The following is a 19,641-nucleotide window of genomic DNA, read 5'->3' on the forward strand; positions in this document are numbered from 1 at the left end:
CCATCACTGGAGAGATCTCTCAGGCAGATTTAATCCGGTGACTCCCCTAATTAAAAAGTTTTCTTTTGGTTTTTTTTCTTAATTTTTTAAATTGGAGTACAGTTAATTTACAATGTTGTGTTAGTTTCTGCTGTACAGTAAGGTGAGTCAGTTATACATACACATATAGCCACTCTTTTTTAGATTCTATTCCCATATGGATCATTACAGAGTACTGAATAGAGTTCCCTGTGCTATTCAATAGATCCTTATTAGTTATCTATTCTATATATAGTAGTGTGTATATGTCAATCCCAATCTCCCAATTTATCCCTCCTCCCCCCACTGCCCCGTTCCCCCCTGGTAACCACACGTTTGTTTTCTACATCTGTGACTCTATTTCTGTTTTGTAAATAAGTTCATTTGTACCATTTTTTTAGATTCCACACATAAGCAATATTATATGATATTTGTCTTTCTCTCTCTGACGTACTTCACTCAGTATGACGATCTCTAGGTCCATCCATGTCGCTGCAAATGGTATTAAAAAAAATTTAAAAATTAAAATGAAAAAGCTTTGATGCTACTCTTTGTGGAAGATTTCCGCACCATAGAACGCTCTTACCTCCCTGGCTGTAACTTAGCTTTCCTTTGCACTCTGCGGTCCAGCAATGCCCGACTCCTTTCCATTGCACTCTGCGGTCCAGCAATGCCCGACTCCTTTCCATTGCACTCTGCGGTCCAGCAATGCCAGACTCCTTTCCATTACTCAGACAGCCAGGCTGTTCCTGCCTCTGGGCTTGACATGCAGGTGCCCAACTCCACATGCTTTTTCTGCTTTGTCCTACTTGGTGACTGCTTCCTAATTTTTTGAGATCCAGCTCAAGGGTCATTTTTACTTTGAATCATTTTCAACACCCCTTCTCACTTTTCCCTGCTCTTACAGCATTTTTGCCCACTCCTCTGCCCTAGCTCTTCTCATTGCCTTGTAATTCAATAGCCTGCACCAGACTGTTTACATCCCAAGGCTGGACTGTGGTTCTCTTTCCCTTTTCACCACAGTCTTGCGGGGTGTCAGGTATCCAAGCAGAAGTTCATTCGGAAGGCTTAGAAGGGTTTGAAGCTGGGGAGTGACAAAACCAGAGTTGTTTAAACCATATCTCAAACTGCGGGGAGGGGGATATGGATTGCAGGGGGGCAGAGTAAATGCTGGGAAATGAGCTTGAAGATTGTTTAATCAATGTAAGTCCATAATCGAGCTGAATACCATAATCAAGCCACTCTCAGCCCATTCTCTTCATCTCTCTCTCTCTCTCTCTCTTTTAGTTCCTTGAAAAAACCATAAACTACTGAGGTCCTTTGGTTTTCAATACAGAATATGTTGTCTTCCTCCTCATGCCTCTCCCAAACATACATATATTCTCCCTCCCTTTTCCCCTCCTCCTACTTTTTCTTTAATGCATTTGTAATTTTTACCTCACTGTTTTATCAAAATGGGCATATGATTGACACAAGCCTCAGGTAATCATAGCAGCTGGCCTGTGAACCTGTTTATATGTAGTTTCCAGGGTGCATAGAGAGGAAGTTGCCCCCTTGTGGGATGGGTTAGGGACAAGCAAGATAAAAGGAATGTTTTCCTTTTACTCAAACATCTGCCGGATGATGAAATACCTTACCGTTTCTTCTTCTGTTGATTTGTCTCACAGACATTAACAGTGAATGATGGTTTAGAATTCATTTAAATCAATTCAGAGTCATCCAGTAGCACACTGGTTTGTTTTTCTTTGGCATCCTATTTCTGTTTTTGTACAGATCTCAAGTTGAACATCCACAGTTACTGCACTGCCTGAGAAGAGCTATCACTTCTGGTGTTGTATGATAAGAATATCAGTTTGTTACTCATTCATTTATTCTGTTGCGAGAAAGAAAACTTTTTCCTCTACCACCTCAGGTTCAGTGATTGGGAGCCTGCAAATTAACTGATGAAAGACAGACTACAGAAGAAAAGACAAAGTTTATTTCTGTATGAGGGAACACACAAAGAAGTGATTCCTGAACAACTAGAGTTAAGAGTTTATTTATCTTAATAAGAAAAGTTCTTAATAGGACTTCAAGGGAAAGCAACATGGTGGGAAACTAATGAGAAACAAGTGGAAGGTACTGAAAGTTTTGAAAAGGTTTGGTTTAGTAATTTCTTATCCAGGTATAAGGGGTCCTCAACCTCCTGAAGAGGGGATTATGGCAGCTGTATTTTTGAGAGGCTTTGCTTACGTCAGCAAAAGAAGTTTAGGTAAGGTTTTTTCTGCAGCTGCTATTTATTCAGATGTTTTCAGCTTAAAATAATCTTGGTACCACATTAGTGGGTCCAAGTGGATTCTATCAACTCACTCAACAAATGTTTATTGGACACCTGTGGAAGGCGCTCTCTAGGTGCTGGGGATCCAGCAGAGAACAAAATACAGAAAATCCCTGTCTTCACTGAGCTTACAGTATAGCGGAAGACTGATAATAAATAAGTGAAATACATGCTATATTTGATAATGATCAGTATAAAGGAGAAAAATTAAGCAGGGAAGGATTTAGGAAGTTACAGTGAAACAGGGTGTATAATTTTAGACAAGGAAGCCAGGGAAGTCTCCTTGAGAAGGGAAGGTCTGAGTAAAGATCTGAGGGAGGAGAGAACTATGAGATTAGATATTTGTACCTACAGCATTTTTCCTATTCTATTAATGCTCTTAGTAGCATTAATGTTTTCATTAATTATGAAATAAATTAATGTAGTTATTAATGTTTTCAGCATTTACATATTACTAAGGCAATATAGACTGAAAATTAGCAAAGCTATCATTTGGCTCTTTGAGGTGACTACTCAGCTAAGGTAATCAAGTGCCGGGGGAAGTGCATATGGCTTTTTAGAAGGTGGCTGTTTTACTGTGGATCCCTGGACGGTGCAAGGACTAAGTGAGTCACCACTTTGTTGTTTGGCCTTGTCAGGACTGTCTTCCTACGCTCATTCTCCTCCCAGTGCCAGTTTAGGCAGTTGTGGGCAGGCAGCAAGAGAGGGCTGATTCTAGAAGCGTTCCTATCACTGCTTCAGAATGCAGTGGTCTCCCTCAGCAACAGCCTGACTTGCTAACCCTTTGCCGTAGAAATAGAATGCGAGCTATATAAGCGGTGTAATTTTATTTTTATTTTTTAAAATACTGAATTCCCCCTGTCCCCACCTGCCTGTTTCTACGTACTTGTCATTTAACAGACCCTGCCTTCCCTTGGCTTTTGGCCAATGCTCTGTTCTACTTTTTCTGGCCATCACTAGTAATTCTGTCTTCTTGTAGATCAGGGCAGTTTTCTCAAGCCTGCTTTTTCAATTTATATCTCTATATTGTAAGAATAGGAAAAAGGGGTTAAAAAAGAAGGAGAAACCAAGCGGCAACTACCCCACTGGAACAGTTTTCAGTTTTATTGAAAGCCCTTTTGATTTTTACTATGACCGCTTCATTTAACAGGAGTCAACTTCTATACTTAATATTGTTTTTTTAAAAAAGAATAGTCTGTTGATGCTTTACATTCCTTAGGGAAACTAAAACTTGAGCAGTTTCATCAAGGCTTATATATTCTTCTCTATGTTAAGTAAGTATCCCTGTGGCAAAGCTCCTTTCAATCAAAAATAAATGGAGGGGCTTCCCTGGTGGCGCAGTGGTTGAGAATCTGCCTGCCAATGCAGGGGACACGGGTTCGAGTCCTGATCTGGGAAGATCCCACATGCCGCGGAGCGACTAGGCCCGTGAGCCACAATTACTGAGCCTGCGCGTCTGGAGCCTGTGCTCCGCAACAAGAGAGGCCGTGATAATGAGAGGCCCGCGCACCGCGATGAAGAGTGGCCCCCACTTGCCGCAACTAGAGAAAGCCCTCGCACAGAAACGAAGATCCAACACAGCCATAAATAAATAAATAAATAAATAAATAAATAAATAAACAAACCCGAAGTTTTTTAAAGAAAAAAAAAGAAAATGAGAACAAAGTTTCTTCCTTATAAAAAATAAATAAATAAAAAATAAATGGATAGCAACATTAAATGTTTTGTTTTGGCACCTGGTTTTTAAAAAGGTTCTCATCAATTTTTTTATAGCCTGATTGATTAATTAAGCAAATAATCACTGAGCCTCTACTACAGGCCAGATATGGCTAAGACTAGGGACAGAGAAATTAAAGTCCTGGTTCTCAAAGAGCTCAGAGTACTGACTGGAATGCAGATTTGGGTAAGAGAAGAGTGAAAAAAGTGTGAGCGAGTGAGGGCAGAAGGCCTTGGAAGCATATCAGACCAGAATCTAACCCAGCTTTTGAGGGTCAGGTGGACAGTTCAAGAAAGCTTCCTTGTTTTGAAGGCAGAATTACCTAGGTAGAAAACGCATATGTGTAAAGGCACAAAGATCTGTGGAACCTCCCTGGGAATTTTGGGGGGACACTGATGAGATAGAAGGTTAGGCACAGAGGCAGCAATAAGGTCCTGAAGGGCATTGATGCCAGGCTAAGGAGTTTGGATTTCATCCAGAAAGTCATGAGGAACCGATAAAGCAGAGGCAGTGGTATGAACATGGAAAGCTCACTTTGGAACTTTGAACTTTGGAAAGTTCACTGTCCACTTAATGGAGAATGAATTAGGGAACAGGGCAACAAGAGAGGAGAAGACAGGGAGGCCAGTGAAGAGTCTAGAATTAGTACAGAAGCAAGGAAGGCCTGAAATGAGGCAAGAGCAGTGAGGATTAACCTGGTGGCATTTGCAATCAGTTTGATGTGGGGAGTAAGGAGAAGGGAAGAATGGAGTCTAAGATGGCCAAGAGATGTCTACTGTATGCTGGAATAAGCGAATGGGTGTTCAGTGGGTATTGACAATGTGCTGGAACATCTTTACAGTACTGGTGTTTGGAAACAGAACTAAGAACTAAGATGCAGCTCTCATGCTGTAAAAGGATTTTCCTTCACCGTTGACAGTAGAAAGAACGGAAGACTTGGAACCTGTTGAGCTGGTTTAAACCACTGCTCTGACATATTTTCAGTGGAAGATACTTTTTTTTTTTTTTGTAATGTAGAATTTTCTCTCTTTTATTTTTTTTTTAACATCTTTATTGGAGTATAATTGCTTTACAATGGTGTGTTAGTTTCTGCTTTACAATAAAGTGAATCAGTTATACATATACATATGTTCCCATATCTCTTCTCTCTTGCGTCTCCCTCCCTCCCACCCTCTGGAAGATACTTTTGATCATTTGTAAATTGGAGCTAATCATAGACCTTCCCTACTATGACAAAGCCTTATTATGACCATCAAATGAGGTAGGTTATTGAAAGCTGGGTTTGTTTCTTTTAATTATAGTGCATTATAATAATGTAAGGTGGTGGTAGTACTAGGTTCAGTGTACAGGTTTCCGTCCCTTTGATAGGCCACACTGGCAAAGATGAGCTACTTTGGTGATGGTCCCTGTCCTGCCTCCTGCCGGCCTGGGTCCTGGCTGGTAGATTTCCAGCATGTATGGTACAGCATGGTGGAAGTCCGGGCTGCAGGAGTTGGATGTAGAGACTTGGACTCCTTCAAGTGGAATTTTTGGACTATGTTTACTGCCTCTTTGCTGGAGTTTTATCTTCTAGTGTGGGGAAATTGCTAAATGATCCCTGTTTCCTATTCTCTCATCCTGTAAACATATCTAGTTTTCTCCTCTGGTCTAAGACAGCCTTCAGCCATATATTAGGTAGCTAGGAGTATTCTCTATTGTACATTGGGTACAGTGTTGCCACTGGGCAAGTAGACACCTCTCTTCCAGAGCTTGGCCTCTCCCCTCTGCCAAAGAAGGGTCTACAACAGGGAGACCAGTGCTCACCCGGTCCTGGCATGTGGGCATAGCTTTCCCCAAAAGAATACAACCCGATTGCCTTCTGTCAAGGCTTGGAAACCTATTGGAAACAAATAAACAAGCTGGTAACAATATGCCCCCATATTCCTCATCCTCTGTGACAGTGGTTTCTCAAGTTGAGAGTGTATACCCCAGAGAGTTCACCAAGTAATCTGATTACCTACCTTTGTAGGTAATTTGTCCTTTTTATCTCTGCTTCCTTTTATGATCTTCTCTTTGCCTTTCATATTTTGTAGTTTCCCTATATCATATCTGAGTGTGAATTTATTTTGATTTTTCCTATTTAGGGCTCAACTTCTGGAGGTTAGGTTTGAGTCTGTCTCAAATCCGTCTGGCCTTTTTTAGAGTGTCTTATCCTTTTCTCATGTTTTGGATTTCTTATTTTATATCTTTATGTTAAATGTACTTATTTTAGAGTTTCAGTTTCTTTTATTTTGTGAAATTTTAGGGATTGATATTTGTCAAATCAGCCAACACTCACTGATGGTGAATTGTTTCGTTGTATATTTTAAAATTTTGGATTGTGAGCTTAATTTCAGTGGTGCATTATCAGTGAGAATCCTGCATAGCCTGTATTAAGGGAGTTTTCCTTTTAAATGTTTTGCTTTGTTTCTGTTGTCACTCCAGGGATTTCCCAGGCTCAAGACCAATTACGGGTATTAATTATAAGTGTAAACGTGAACTTCAGACAGCATGAGGATCAGCCAGTGGTTGGAAGTATTCAGAGAAGACTTGTTTTTGTCAACTCAGAGCTTAGTCTAAGACAGACAAGCTTTCTTTTTCTTTCTCAGTGCAGTGGGCTGACTTTTTTCTAATCTACCATCTCACCATGTTACAGTCCTCAAGGACCCTGGTTTTATGTGTTCCAGCTCTTCACCTTGCATAGGCACAAGGTTTCATTTCCTGTCCCCAACGAGCATTAAGACCAAAGTCTCAGATAAGGAATTGGTGAACTGTAGCCCAAAGACCAAATCCAGCCCACCACCTCTCTTGGTAAATAAAGTCTTATTGGAACAAAACCATGCCCATTTGATTGGGCTGTTTACAGTGGCAGAGTTGAGTCACTGCCACAGAGATCGTATGGCTCACAAATCTGAAAATATTCAATATATAGCTGTTTACAGAAAGTGTTTGCCAACCTCTGCCCTAGATTAATAAGTCTGAAAGCCCTTCCCTCATCCCCACCTCTTTGGCTGCAGGGGACATCATTTCTTGTGATTATCCCTTTAGTGTTCCTTTTCCTCTTAATCTCTAGCTCCTTGAAGTCTTCTTTATGCTTTTATAAGCCTGGCTAGGCATTAAAAGAATTTTATTTTATCTAGGTATTTTGGACAGGAACATTTTCTTTTTTTTTTTTTAAGTGATAATTTTTTTTTAAATTTTATTTATTTATTTATTTATTTATTTATTTATTGGCTGTGTTGGGTCTTCATTGCTGCGTGCGGGGCTTTCTCTAGTTGTGGTGAGCAGGGGCTAGTCTTCATTATGGTGTGGAGCACAGGCTCTAGGCACACGGGCTTCAGTAGTTGTGGCGCACGGACTTACTTGCTCCACGGCATGTGGGATCTTCCCGGACCAGGGATCGAACCCGTGTCCCCTGCATTGGCAGGCGGATTCTTAACCACTGCGGCACCAAGGAAGTCCAACATTTTCACGTATCTAGCCTACTGTATTGCCAAAACCAGAAACTCTTCTGATACTGTCTTTGGATAGTAATATATTCTTTTTTGTATTTTCTTGACTGACCACTTAACTTGATCATTTAAAATTTTTCTTTTCTAATGCAATTCTTTTTTTTTAAACATCTTTATTGGAGTATAATTGCTTTACAATTGTGTGTTAGTTTCTGCATTATAACAAAGTGAATCAGCTATACATATACATATATCCCCACATCTCCTCCCTCTTGTGTCTCCCTCCCACCCTCCCTATCCTACCCCTCTAGGTGGACACAAAGCACCAAGCTGATCTCCCTGTGCAATGCGGCTGCTTCCCACTAGCTATCTATTTTAGATTTGGTAGTGTATATATGTCCATGCCACTCTCTCACTTTGTCCCAGCTTACCCTTCACCCTCCCCGTGTCCTCAAGTGTGTTCCCTATGTCTACGTCTTTATTCCTATCCTGCCCCTAGGTTCTTCAGAACCATTTTTTTTAAGATTCCATATATATGTGTTAGCACACGGTATTTGTTTTTCTCTTTCTGACTTACTTCACTCTGTTTGACAGTCTCTAGGTCCATCCACCTCACTACAAATAACTCAATTTTGTTTCTTTTTATGGCTGAATAATATTCCATTGTATATATGTGCCACATCTTCTTTATCCATTCATCTGTCGATGGACGCTTAGGTTGCTTCCATGCCCTGGCTATTGTAAATACAGCTGCAATGAACATTGTGGTACATGACTCTTTTTGAATTATGGTTTTCTCAGCATATGTGCCCAGTAGTGGGATTGCTGGGTTGTATGGTAGTTCTGTTTTTAGGTTTTTATGGAACCTCCATACTGTTCTCCATAGTAGCTGTATCTAATGCAATTCTTTAAAGCCATGAAATTTTTCATCTCCTTGTCATTCTTTTCAACTATTTTGTAATTCCCATGATCTTTTACTTTTTAATCCCTTGATAATTTTAAACTGTAATAGTTTTTAAACATAGTTTTTGGCTGTCATATTTTTAATATCTTATAGTCAAAGATCATGGTTTTTATGACAGCTATTCTTTGAAATTTGTCAAAATTTTCTTTGTGGATTAATATGTGACTAATTATTTTATATTTTTCATATATGCGCAAAAGGAATTTATATCTGGATACAGGGTTCTCTCTGTGTTTGTTATACCAAACTTGTTATTTGTGCCATTAGGGTCTCTATTTTGAATTTGTCTGCTAGATATATTGGTTTCTAAAAGAGTTCTATTAAAACCTATTGTGGTTTATATTTGTCTAATTTTCTCTGTAATTTTGTCAGCTCTGTATATTTTAAGGCTATGTTGTTAGTGACTGTCAAAATCCATGATCATTTTCCTCTTCTGGATTATTTTTTTGTGTTAAAGTTAACTTTGCAGGTTTATGAATGTTAGAAATCAGGGTTTTTTTAATGGCTAACTCAAACCCTTCGGTGAGTTGAACCTAGCTATGTGCTGCCAGTTTTATACTCTAGCAAAATGTAGACAAAAGAAGGAGCTTGTGCTTATGGTCTCTCCTGCTGGTTTGTAGTTTTACATTGGGTTTCTACAGACACTTGGCTTGATCATTTGATGACCCTGAATCCTGTAGTTTAAGTTCACAACAAAAGCTGTGCCTTTCTGGATGACACCTCCAGGTCTGAGAAGGTCCCCACCAAATGTCGCTCTACCCCTTTCATTTGATCCATTTTCCATATTCAACTGACACGCTTGACACTTTGGGGTTTAGGGCTGTAAATATTTCCTTTTTACATCAAAACTGAAAATTTTTCCTTCATTTTTTATTTTTAAAATGTTTTTTTAATCTTGGGGAATTGGGAATCGGGGCTGAAGTACAAATAATCCTTACTTTATTATTGTCAACCAGTAGGACCTCAAAATTTTCCTCTTAAGCAAAGCCTTTCAGTGGTTTTATTCCCCTGGCAGAGAGTGAAATACTTTCATAGTACCAAAAGCTGAAAAACAAAAGAAAGGTTAATGAGATGTGATAGCTATTGATAGACACGGATGCTAATCATACTCATCTCCAGAATCAATGAAAACCAGGATTCAGTGGGTAAAAAAAATCCAAGTGGGCTTTTGGAGAAGCAACTTTATGGATTTAAATACATAGTCCCCCCTTTATTCATAACAGTTGTGAAAATATAAACACTATGCTCTGTGTTGAGTCTGTTTTTTGGTTCTTGAAGCTGTTGCTTTGAACTTCGTCTTATTCTTTCCCTTGTTAAAGCCATTTGATAAAATAAGGAAAAATGCTCTTGGAAAAAGTTGATGTTTAAAATGTGGACGGCAACTAATTTTCAATCTTCTCTCCCCCTTTTTCCTTTTGTAGTATGACTATGAATATGATGAAAATGGTGACAGAGTCGTTTTAGGAAAAGGCACTTATGGGATAGTTTATGCAGGTCGAGATCTGAGCAACCAAGTCAGAATCGCCATTAAGGAAATCCCAGAGAGAGATAGCAGGTACAGTAATTGTGACTAATGAAAGCTGTTTTCTAAGGTATTTCGGTTGTTAATAGCATTTTAAAAAATATTTTGGTAATATTCTAATTAATGAAACTCTGTCTGAAAACTCCATGGCTTTAATTAGCACCCTCTGAGGTTTAGCTGCTGCATCATTCAGTGATTCAAGCACAACACTTTGGTGGGGAAGGATGGCATCTCTGAGGTAACAAGGACAGGACTTTCAAAGAGAAGAGAAGAGAATAGTCCTGTGTGTGTTGGGCTCAGGTTATGTTGGATCATGGTTGGTTTATTATCTGGATAGATGGGGAATAAGCACCAGCAGAAATGGTTTGAACCAGAGGTTCCAATTTCTGGTCAGACATGTAATGACGTTGGAAGTCAGCAATCCATCCTAAACATCAAGTGGAAAGCTAGACAAACTGAGAAATCAACAACTCTACTTTTTCCGAGCCATTGGAAAAGCGATGTCACAGGACAAACCATCCCCCCCCCCACATTGGAGACACAGTTGTAGGGCAGAAGCCCTATCAGATCCTCACAAAGAATGTCAGAGAAGGTCCCCTTCCCCAGGCTTCCGGCAGAGGTAGAGGGGAAATAACCATTTGGAAATACACCTGTTCTTAACGAGGCCTGCCCTCAAGAGAAACTATTCTACCAAAGCCTAAACTCTGTGTCCTCAGAGCCTAACTAACCTAGGGGAAGAGACGTGCCCAACCCCAGGCCACTCTAGCCATCCTATTCCACCGAAGCGGGGACTGAGAAACATTTGTGAAGTTCACAGCCCAGCAGTGCAGGCTCACTAAAAGACAGAGACTAATTCACAAAACCATAGAACAATGCTTCCCCTCACCCCATGCCTCACCACCATACCACTAAAGGTCTATTTAGCAGAGTTCTTTTTACCTAATACAACATGTCCAGCTTTCCACAGCTTCTTTTGTTTGTTTGTTTTGGTTTTTTTTTTACAAAGCATACTAAAAGGCAACAAATACAGTTTGAAGACACAGAGCAAGCATTAGAACCAGATTCAGATATGACAGGGATGTTGGAATTATCAGACTGGCAAATTTAAAACAACTGTGATTAATATGCTAAGGGCTCTAATGAAAAAAGTAGAAAACATTCAAGAACAGATGTCAATGTAAGTGGAGAGATGGAAATGCTAAGAAAGAATGAAAAAGAAAAGCACTGTAACAGAAATGAGTTTGAGGATATGTCGATAGAAACATTCAAAACTGATAAGCAAAGAGAGAAAAAGACTGAAAAAATTGAACAGAACATCCAAGAACTGTGGGATGACTACAAAAGGTGTGACATACCTAAAGGGAATACCAGAAAGAAAAGAGAAGGAGAAGAAATATTTGAGGAAATGGTTTGAACCACACATAATGGGGCCTTGAGGAAAATGGAATGGTTTTTAGGAACAAGAAAGTTGTGCAGGGAGCAGAACAGCTGTGGTGGCAGGGTTATCTGTTGCTCTCTGCTCCAGTGCTCTGTCCTACCATTTGTTTCTCCAAACAACAATTCTCTCTTCTCTCAATCTCATGATTTCTGCTGCCTCATAGCTTTTCTTATGGCTTCTCTTTGTAAGGTAGCTGCTCCTACAATCAATTATTTACATTTTCTACATGTTGTGGATTCAGACTCTGAAAGAGAGAGAATTGGATTGAGTCTCTTGTTACAATATTTCTTATTCGGCCAAACTTCAATGCTGGGCTACATCATGGACTTATTTTGGCTTCCCCTCAAGTTCACGGTATTTGGCCACCATGGTACAGTCACATGATCGGCTTTCTTCAGAAAGGACACTCCTGTGTTTACCCAACCTCTTAACATGGCCCAAGCTGAACCGTGGATTTTTTACCCTCAAATGTACTTGACCTGCAGGATTCCCTGTCTCAGTTAATCTCACCCCACCCATCCAGGTGTTGAGGCTACTAGAATTCATTTGGATTCCTCTCTGTCTTGGTTTACATTACTCCATCATAAGTTCTACTGTTGTCTCAACCTCTAATGTTTTCTGAATTTTTCCACTCTTTCCCATCACCAGTCTAAGCCTTCGGGTTTTCCACCCAGACTCCTTACTGCAACTGATTCATAACTAGTCTCTGCATTTGAGGTAGGAGATAGATGGGCCCCTGGGCTGGACAGCTGGTGTTTGTCGAGTGGAGTAAAATTGAAGCCTTGTTTTCCCTAGACACTCCGAGGACAAAATTAGTGGCCGGAGCTGAACTCTGCTGAGGTAAAGAGATAAGATGACCACTCCTAAGGTCAAGGAAAACTTCCCTGTCTGCACATGCACAGGAAGCCTCCTTGGGGGTCAAAAAGGGAGGGGGCACCACCCCATAATAAGTGTAGACATGCACCCACAGGCCTCTGCAGTGGAATCCATCTTAGCAAAACGTTGTGCATGCATGTTGGGGAACAGGTCAGGTGTAAAAAAAGAAGCAAGATAATTGGCCAGAGGTAAACAAGGACCCGGAAGGACTGTCCTATATAAGTGATTTAAATCACCTCTTTACTGCGCTCCTCCTCTTTAGAGAGGACGCCTGTACCCTTTCTCTCTGGGTGTGTATTTCTGCCTTGCTTCTGTCTTAAATAAATAAATGGTTTCTTAGTGTGCTCTCCCACTTGTTGTGCTGTGTCTCTAATAATAAACTTTGTACCTGTTATACAGTTTTTGCCTCCTTGAAACATTCTTGCTTTCAAACGGGGACAAGAACCAGGGGAACTTTGCTTTAGCCTCTAGCCCCTGGTGGGCTAGCAGCTAGGATTCCTGGTTTTCATCCAGGCTACCCAGGTTCGACTTCTGGGTGGAGAACTAAGATCTCTTCAAGCCCGCTCACTGCTGGCTCTCCAAGATCACTTCACTCTTTCCTCCACTCCTACTCCACCCTTCCTCAGAGAAGGCACAGAGATCGTTCTCAAGTTGAAATCACATCGTGTCACTACCACTTAAAACCTTCAGTGGATTCTCATGTAACCAGTGTAAAGCCCAGAACCCTTAGCATAGACATCTGCCTCCCTCTGGGGCCTCACCTTCTCTATTGCAGCCATGCTGTCCTCTCTCTGTCCATCAGGCCCACCAAGGCTCAGTCCCCAGATTTTGGCAGGATTGCCTCATTTTCATCAGTTAGGTCCCAATTCAATTCTCAGGCCCTCAGAGACGCCTTCTCTGATTACCCCAATCTGAAAAAGACACCCTTCTTTCCCATGCATCCAGTGTCCCAGGCCTCAGCTCTCTTTCTGCTTCTCCATACTTAGTCTCCATCCTTGGTGCATGACTGTGACAAGTGGCCACTCTGCCTTCAGCATCCATATCTGCATTCCAAGCAGGAAGAGGAAAAAGGAAAACAAATTTTCTCAGAAATGTCCAACATACTTTTATCTCTGTTTCATTGGCCAAAAGTGGACACCCGTAACTACAAAGGAGGCTAGAAACTCCGTAGATTTTAAGTTGGCCAGTTGTTTCTCCAAACAAGATCATAGAAAGAGGGAAGAACGGATATTAGATAGGCAGACAGTAAATTCAATTTTATGTTTTCTGTGGTATTTTTGCAGTTTCCCCTTGGTTAGTTCATGAGACATATATATATATGAATTCTTATGTGATGGTGATAGAAACTATTCATTAAATACCTAAGGGAATATACATAAATTTGTCATATTAAAATTTTTGTTAAATATTCCTATAAGTTCTTAAGTATTATATACATAGAGTGGATTTTTAAGCAATACAGAATGTTAAAGGGTTGTCACTATCAAATTGCTGCAGCAAACTCACTAATCTGCAGCAACATCACCTCCTTTCCCACCACCAGATAAATTTAAGTAGGTACTTGGAAGGAAACCACTTTTAAAACTATCTTTGTAGCTTAAGTTTATTAAGCTGCCACTGTGCACACACAGAGTACACCAACACCAATAAAGATCCATTTGGTGTAACATGGGTTGTTTGAAAATACTTGGCATGACAAGCCCTTCTCTTGAACAGCTAGTGTGGGACATCTTTTTGTTACCTCTAAAAGAAGATTGGGGGGCTTCCCGGGTGGCGCAGTGGTTGAGAATCTGCCTGCTAATGCAGGGGACACGGGTTCGAGCCCTGGTCTGGGAAGATCCCACATGCCGCGGAGCAACTGGGCCTGTGAGCCACAATTACTGAGCCTGCGCGTCTGGAGCCTGTGCTCCGCAACAGGAGAGGCTGCGATAGTGAGAGGCCCGCGCACCGTGATGAAGAGTGGCCCCCACTTGCCGCAACTAGAGAAAGCCCTCGCACAGAAACAAAGACCCAACACAGCCATAAATAAATAAATAAATAAATAAAAAATTTAAAAAAAAAAAAAAAAAAAAAAGAAGATTGCAGTGAAGTCTATCATGTTATTGTGAGATACAGCACACAAAGGTATTTCCACCTTTGTGACCTGGAGAGGTTTTTTCAGGTTGCTATTAACAAGATAGCAGTTACAAAGGATAATTGCTAAGATGGTAGAATGGGGGTATGAATAATGCATAATCCAGCATATACTAACCACTGCCATCTGTAGTGAAGGATCATATCAACAAAAACAGCTTCTTCTGTGTTTCCCTCACACTCTAAAAATGCTTTGTTAGAGCGTCAGAGTCGTCATAAGAGCGAGCTGGTGCATTTTAAGGACACTCTCATAATCTGTCCCAGCTAGTTGTTCATCTCAGGTTGGCTTCCGCTAACATTCTACACACCCCTCAACTATTAACTTAGATCAGGTATTTCCACCCAGCTGTATATTAGAGCCATCTGGGGAACTTTACTGATACTGATACTCAGGCCCTACCCCTCAGAATTCTGGGGTGGGTCGTGGGCATTGATATTTTTAGAAATCCTTCCGGGAGATGCAAATGTCCAGCCGAGGTTGGGAACCACTGCTTTGGATGGTTGTAGTGGGAATTTGACTCAGCAGAGGTGCTCTGGAGACACATATGATTTAATAATTTTTCAAAGCTAAATGCATGTATCTCTATCTGTACCATTTCTTCTTTCCATTGTCACAGCTAATTGAGAAGAAACGGGATTTTCTTGTAATTCCTGTAGACAAACATTGCTTATTGACCTGAACAAATTATAATTTCATGCTAATTGAGTGCTTGATACTTAAACTTTCACTTACATTTAGTGAGAATTGCTAGGTGTTACTAATCATTTCCATATTGGAGAAAAGTTCTTAGCCAGGATGAATCCTGACTATTATTGTAACTTTTGAGCTATCCTTTGGTTACATAAGGAGGAGTGTGTGTAGTACATTTGTTTCTCCAGGATCTTATATTTAAACATTTATGATTGATATTTAATAGAGTGTCAGGGGTGGGAGCCCTTTAATTATCATAAACTGAGTTAGCCTCTTGCTTCAGATAATTTAGTCATCTTGATCTACCAAATCTATAGAATTGACCCAATATTGCCACTATTTTATTTCATGCATATCAAGAGCAATCTTAGTAACTAGTGTTAATAGATTGTTTTAAACTCCATGGAAAAAGTAACTTGTAAATGTCTTCATAGTTGAGAGTCATTACCTAAGGATCTTCTTGGTAACACTGGTATTTCTTGTGTTAACTCATTCAAGCAATAATCAAAATGGTGTTGTCCCTAGTTGATACCTTGTTAAGGGGTTTAGTTTAATACCAGCCTTTAGTTCCTAGAGCAATTCTAAAGAAAACTAAAATTAGTAAAAGATCTAATATACAAGTCAATTTTTTGTTGTTGTTGGCAGCTTTCTGAGTAATATTTCACAGAATATAAAAGTTTGTTTAAATTAAATGAATTTGCAGGAATTCCCTGGCGGTCCAGTGGTTAGGACTCAGCGCTTTCACTGCCAGGGCCTGGATTCAGTCCCTGGTCAGGGAACTAAGATCCCACAAGCTTGGCGGCATGGCCAATAAATAAATAAGTAAATAAATAAATTTTTTAAATTAATTAATTAAATGAATTTGGGTTTTTTGTAACCTACTAATATATTATTCAATACTAACTGATTCTAGTATTCTTACTGGCATTCAGAAAAATCCATTCTGCTTATATGGATTTGCCATTATAAGATCTGAGCATTTCTTACACGTAGAACTGAAGCAAATTACGAGGCAGCATGTATTTTATGTTTTAGTGGTTAATGCCTTTCATACCTGTAGCCTCCATTGTACAACAGAAAAAAATTAGGGAATAGCTTTGAGTCTCTCTTTATGCTGACATCCTACCACAGTTAGTTATACAATAATTATATTAATATAATATATGATGATATATTAATATTCAGGATTGTTAAGAGCCTACAAACTTCATAGTACTTCAGATAATCATCAAAAGTGTTGTTCTGATTCCACATATATGCGTTAATATATGATATTTGTTTTTCTCTTTCTGACTTCACTCTGTATGATAATCTTATTTACAAAGCAGAAACAGAGACACAGATGCAGAGAACAAACATATGGACACCAAGGGGGGAAAGTGGAGGGTGGGATGAATTGGGAGATAGGGATTGACATGTATACACTAATATGTATAAAATAGATAACTACTAAGAACTTGCTGTATAAAAAATAAATAAAATTCAAAAAAAAAATGTATGGGTACCAAAGGGGAAGCGGGGAATGAATTGGGAGATTGGGATCGACAGCTATACACTACTGATATTATATATAAAATAGGTAACAAATGAGAACCTACTGTATAGCACAGGGAACTCTACTCAGTGCTCTGTGGTGACCTAAATGGGAAGGAAATCCAAAAAAGAGGGGCTATATGTATACGTATAGCTGATTCACTTTGCTGTACAGTAGACACTAACACAATATTGTAAGGCAAGTATACTCCAATAAAAATTAAAAAAAAAAAGTGTTGTTCTGTGTGTTCCAGAAATACAAAACACTTTCATCTTATAATTTGATAAAGCAGTATATACCAAGTACATGATTTTGAGGTCTGGTCTAAAACTGGTCTTTCAGTATGGAGGCTCAGTTAGGATTGGGTAAAAAAATTATGATAGAATAGAATTGGATAGAATAGAATCAAGGAGGCTTGGCATATAAATGGTTTTATGTTTTCTACTGAAGAGCTGCTGGGCCTTTCAGTAAGTTCTGGAATGAATATTAAAATTATTTGCAATTTTTATCTTCCTGAGCAAGAATCTCCTGGGACAATAAACTTATGAAGCCAGTGGAATAGAAGGTCATGTTAATGTGGAGAATGAGCTGTGTGGATGATTTCAATTTTCCTGGGTTCAAATCTTAGCTCTTTCACTTACTGGCTTTGAGACCTTGGGCAGGTTAGTTATCCTCTCTGTGAATCAATTTCCTTATCTGTAACATGGGCATCTTAGTAGTACCTTCTCATGGGCTTGTTGTGAGAAATGAGTTAATATATACAGAAGACCTAGAACAGTACCTGACACATTTCCCCTTAGACCCTACCAGGGCTCCAACTTCACAGAATTTATGGGATGAGAAATAAAGGCCTTAGATGGTCATATTTGATTTCATATATGGGGATTTTCCATTTGTATTGCTTAAATTTATACACAAAAGTCTGGCTACAAAATTAGCTCACTGGCATTTGCATGTCTTTCAGATACTCCCAGCCCCTACATGAAGAAATAGCACTGCATAAGCATCTGAAGCACAAAAATATTGTTCAGTATCTGGGCTCTTTCAGTGAGAATGGTTTCATTAAAATCTTCATGGAGCAGGTCCCAGGGGGTAAGAGATGGTTTTTTTTCTTTAAAAAGTGTAAGTTTCTACTATGTATCAATAAGCTACAAGGATATATTGTACCACACAGGGATTATAGCCAATATTTTATAATAACTATAAATGGAATATAACCTTTAAAAATTATGAATCACTATGTTGTACACCTGAGACTTATATAATATGGTACATCAACTATACCTCAATAAAAATAAATAAATAAAGTATAGGAAAACCTCAGAAAACAACTTACTTTAAAAAAAATATATGTTTCTAGGGCTTTGAAGAGGAGTAAAATTGAATGGGATTTACTAGTTTACAGGTCTTAATTTGTGTAAATGTACAGAAAAATTTGACATATGACATTACCTTACAGTTTATTAGGGGACAATAAATAAGTATGAGAACTGTTTTTGTATCAATCATCGTGACTTGGATTAAGGTTAGCAAACTGAGTGGTCTTTGACTGTATTTGATAATGACCATCTTCAGAGCAGGGACACTTTCCTATTTATATCTGAGCCCAAGTACTGTATCTAGTATAGTACCCGGGCCACTGTTAATAACCAATAAATGTTAGCTTAAATTCATGTTACATTATTAACGTGCTTTAAAGAATTCATTTGGATACGATTTTATCCACTGTTTCTCCCTACTTACAGGAAGTCTTTCTGCTCTCCTTCGTTCCAAATGGGGCCCACTGAAAGACAACGAGCAAACAATTGGCTTTTATACCAAGCAAATACTGGAAGGATTAAAATACCTCCATGACAATCAGATAGTTCACCGGGATATAAAGGTAGGATGAACTAGGATTCATTCTCGTAAGTTGCCTGATGAGTAATTGTTTTATTTGCAAAAGTCATATTGTCTTGTGGGTATTAATTTGGAATGATAAATAAATCCTAGAAACAGCACTCTGCCCTGAGTCAGTTATTGATATTCATGTCTTATCTCTTCTACTCAAGGAATAAACCCCTTAACCGTGTTCAACCAAAAAAGATTCAGTTTCCACTCTATGCCTGGCCCTGTTTCAGGTGCCCTGTGGGGCTGGCTCAGCAGAACAAAGTTAAACAGGACATGGTCCTCGATCCCGAGAGGCTTACAGGCTGGTTAATCTTTGTATCCTTGCTACTCAGTAAATATTTGTTCAATTAGTGGATGAATAGTTAGAAGGAAAAAATAAAACCCCCACTTCTCACAAGTATCATATACTCATGCGTTGAACTAAAATTAGATAATTTTTGAAATTCTCCTTAAAAAGGGAAAATTCAGAACTAGTAAATTTATGACAAAGTCTGGACTATTGAAAGTAAGTTAATCTTACACCCTAAAACCAACCCAAATACCCATTTATTTGTGCTGCCCCTAAATAGTCCAGAAAAAGAAGTAAAACAACATAGAAAAGAAAGTAAAGTGATTGAGAAGTTATAAATATCGTTAACTTATCATACCCATATCACACACAAATAGCCCCTACTATCTGTAAACCTCGTTTGACCTTGTGACCTGAGTAGCAGATTGTGAACTGATAATATGTAAATGAAAGTGGTGTCAAGAATTCACTACTGAGATTAACTATTAAGGAAGAGTATAGAATCAGTGTCCTTTTTGCTGTAAGGACACCTTTACTTACTAGACTTTCAAGCCAACAACAAACAATATTGGAAGAAAGATAACATTTTTGATTAAAATTCTCTCTTCTCTAGGGTGACAATGTGTTGATTAATACCTATAGTGGTGTTCTCAAGATCTCTGATTTCGGGACATCAAAGAGGCTTGCTGGCATAAATCCATGTACTGAAACTTTTACTGGTATGTTTTTGCAATGATGATAGAGACCTTATGTAATTAAAGAAATAATTGCTGCATTTGAGC

The 19,641-nt window shown here is 39.2% G+C and overlaps 1 protein-coding gene across 3 annotated transcripts in view; it reads left to right on the forward strand.

The window, feature by feature from the left end:
- The window catches only part of MAP3K5 (mitogen-activated protein kinase kinase kinase 5), a 221,842-nt gene that overhangs the window by 162,703 nt on the left and 39,498 nt on the right, over nucleotides 1-19,641 (forward strand). For all 3 annotated transcript variants that reach the window (XM_007190926.3, XM_028168712.2, XM_007190925.3), the window contains 4 exons: nucleotides 9,908-10,041; nucleotides 17,645-17,772; nucleotides 18,426-18,562; nucleotides 19,473-19,578. In XM_007190926.3, coding sequence (XP_007190988.2) covers nucleotides 9,908-10,041; nucleotides 17,645-17,772; nucleotides 18,426-18,562; nucleotides 19,473-19,578 — 505 coding nt within the window. The remainder of the gene's footprint in view (nucleotides 1-9,907; nucleotides 10,042-17,644; nucleotides 17,773-18,425; nucleotides 18,563-19,472; nucleotides 19,579-19,641) is intronic.

This window comes from Balaenoptera acutorostrata, chromosome 14 (genome assembly GCF_949987535.1).
Source record: "Balaenoptera acutorostrata chromosome 14, mBalAcu1.1, whole genome shotgun sequence".
Taxonomy (NCBI): domain Eukaryota; kingdom Metazoa; phylum Chordata; class Mammalia; order Artiodactyla; family Balaenopteridae; genus Balaenoptera; species Balaenoptera acutorostrata.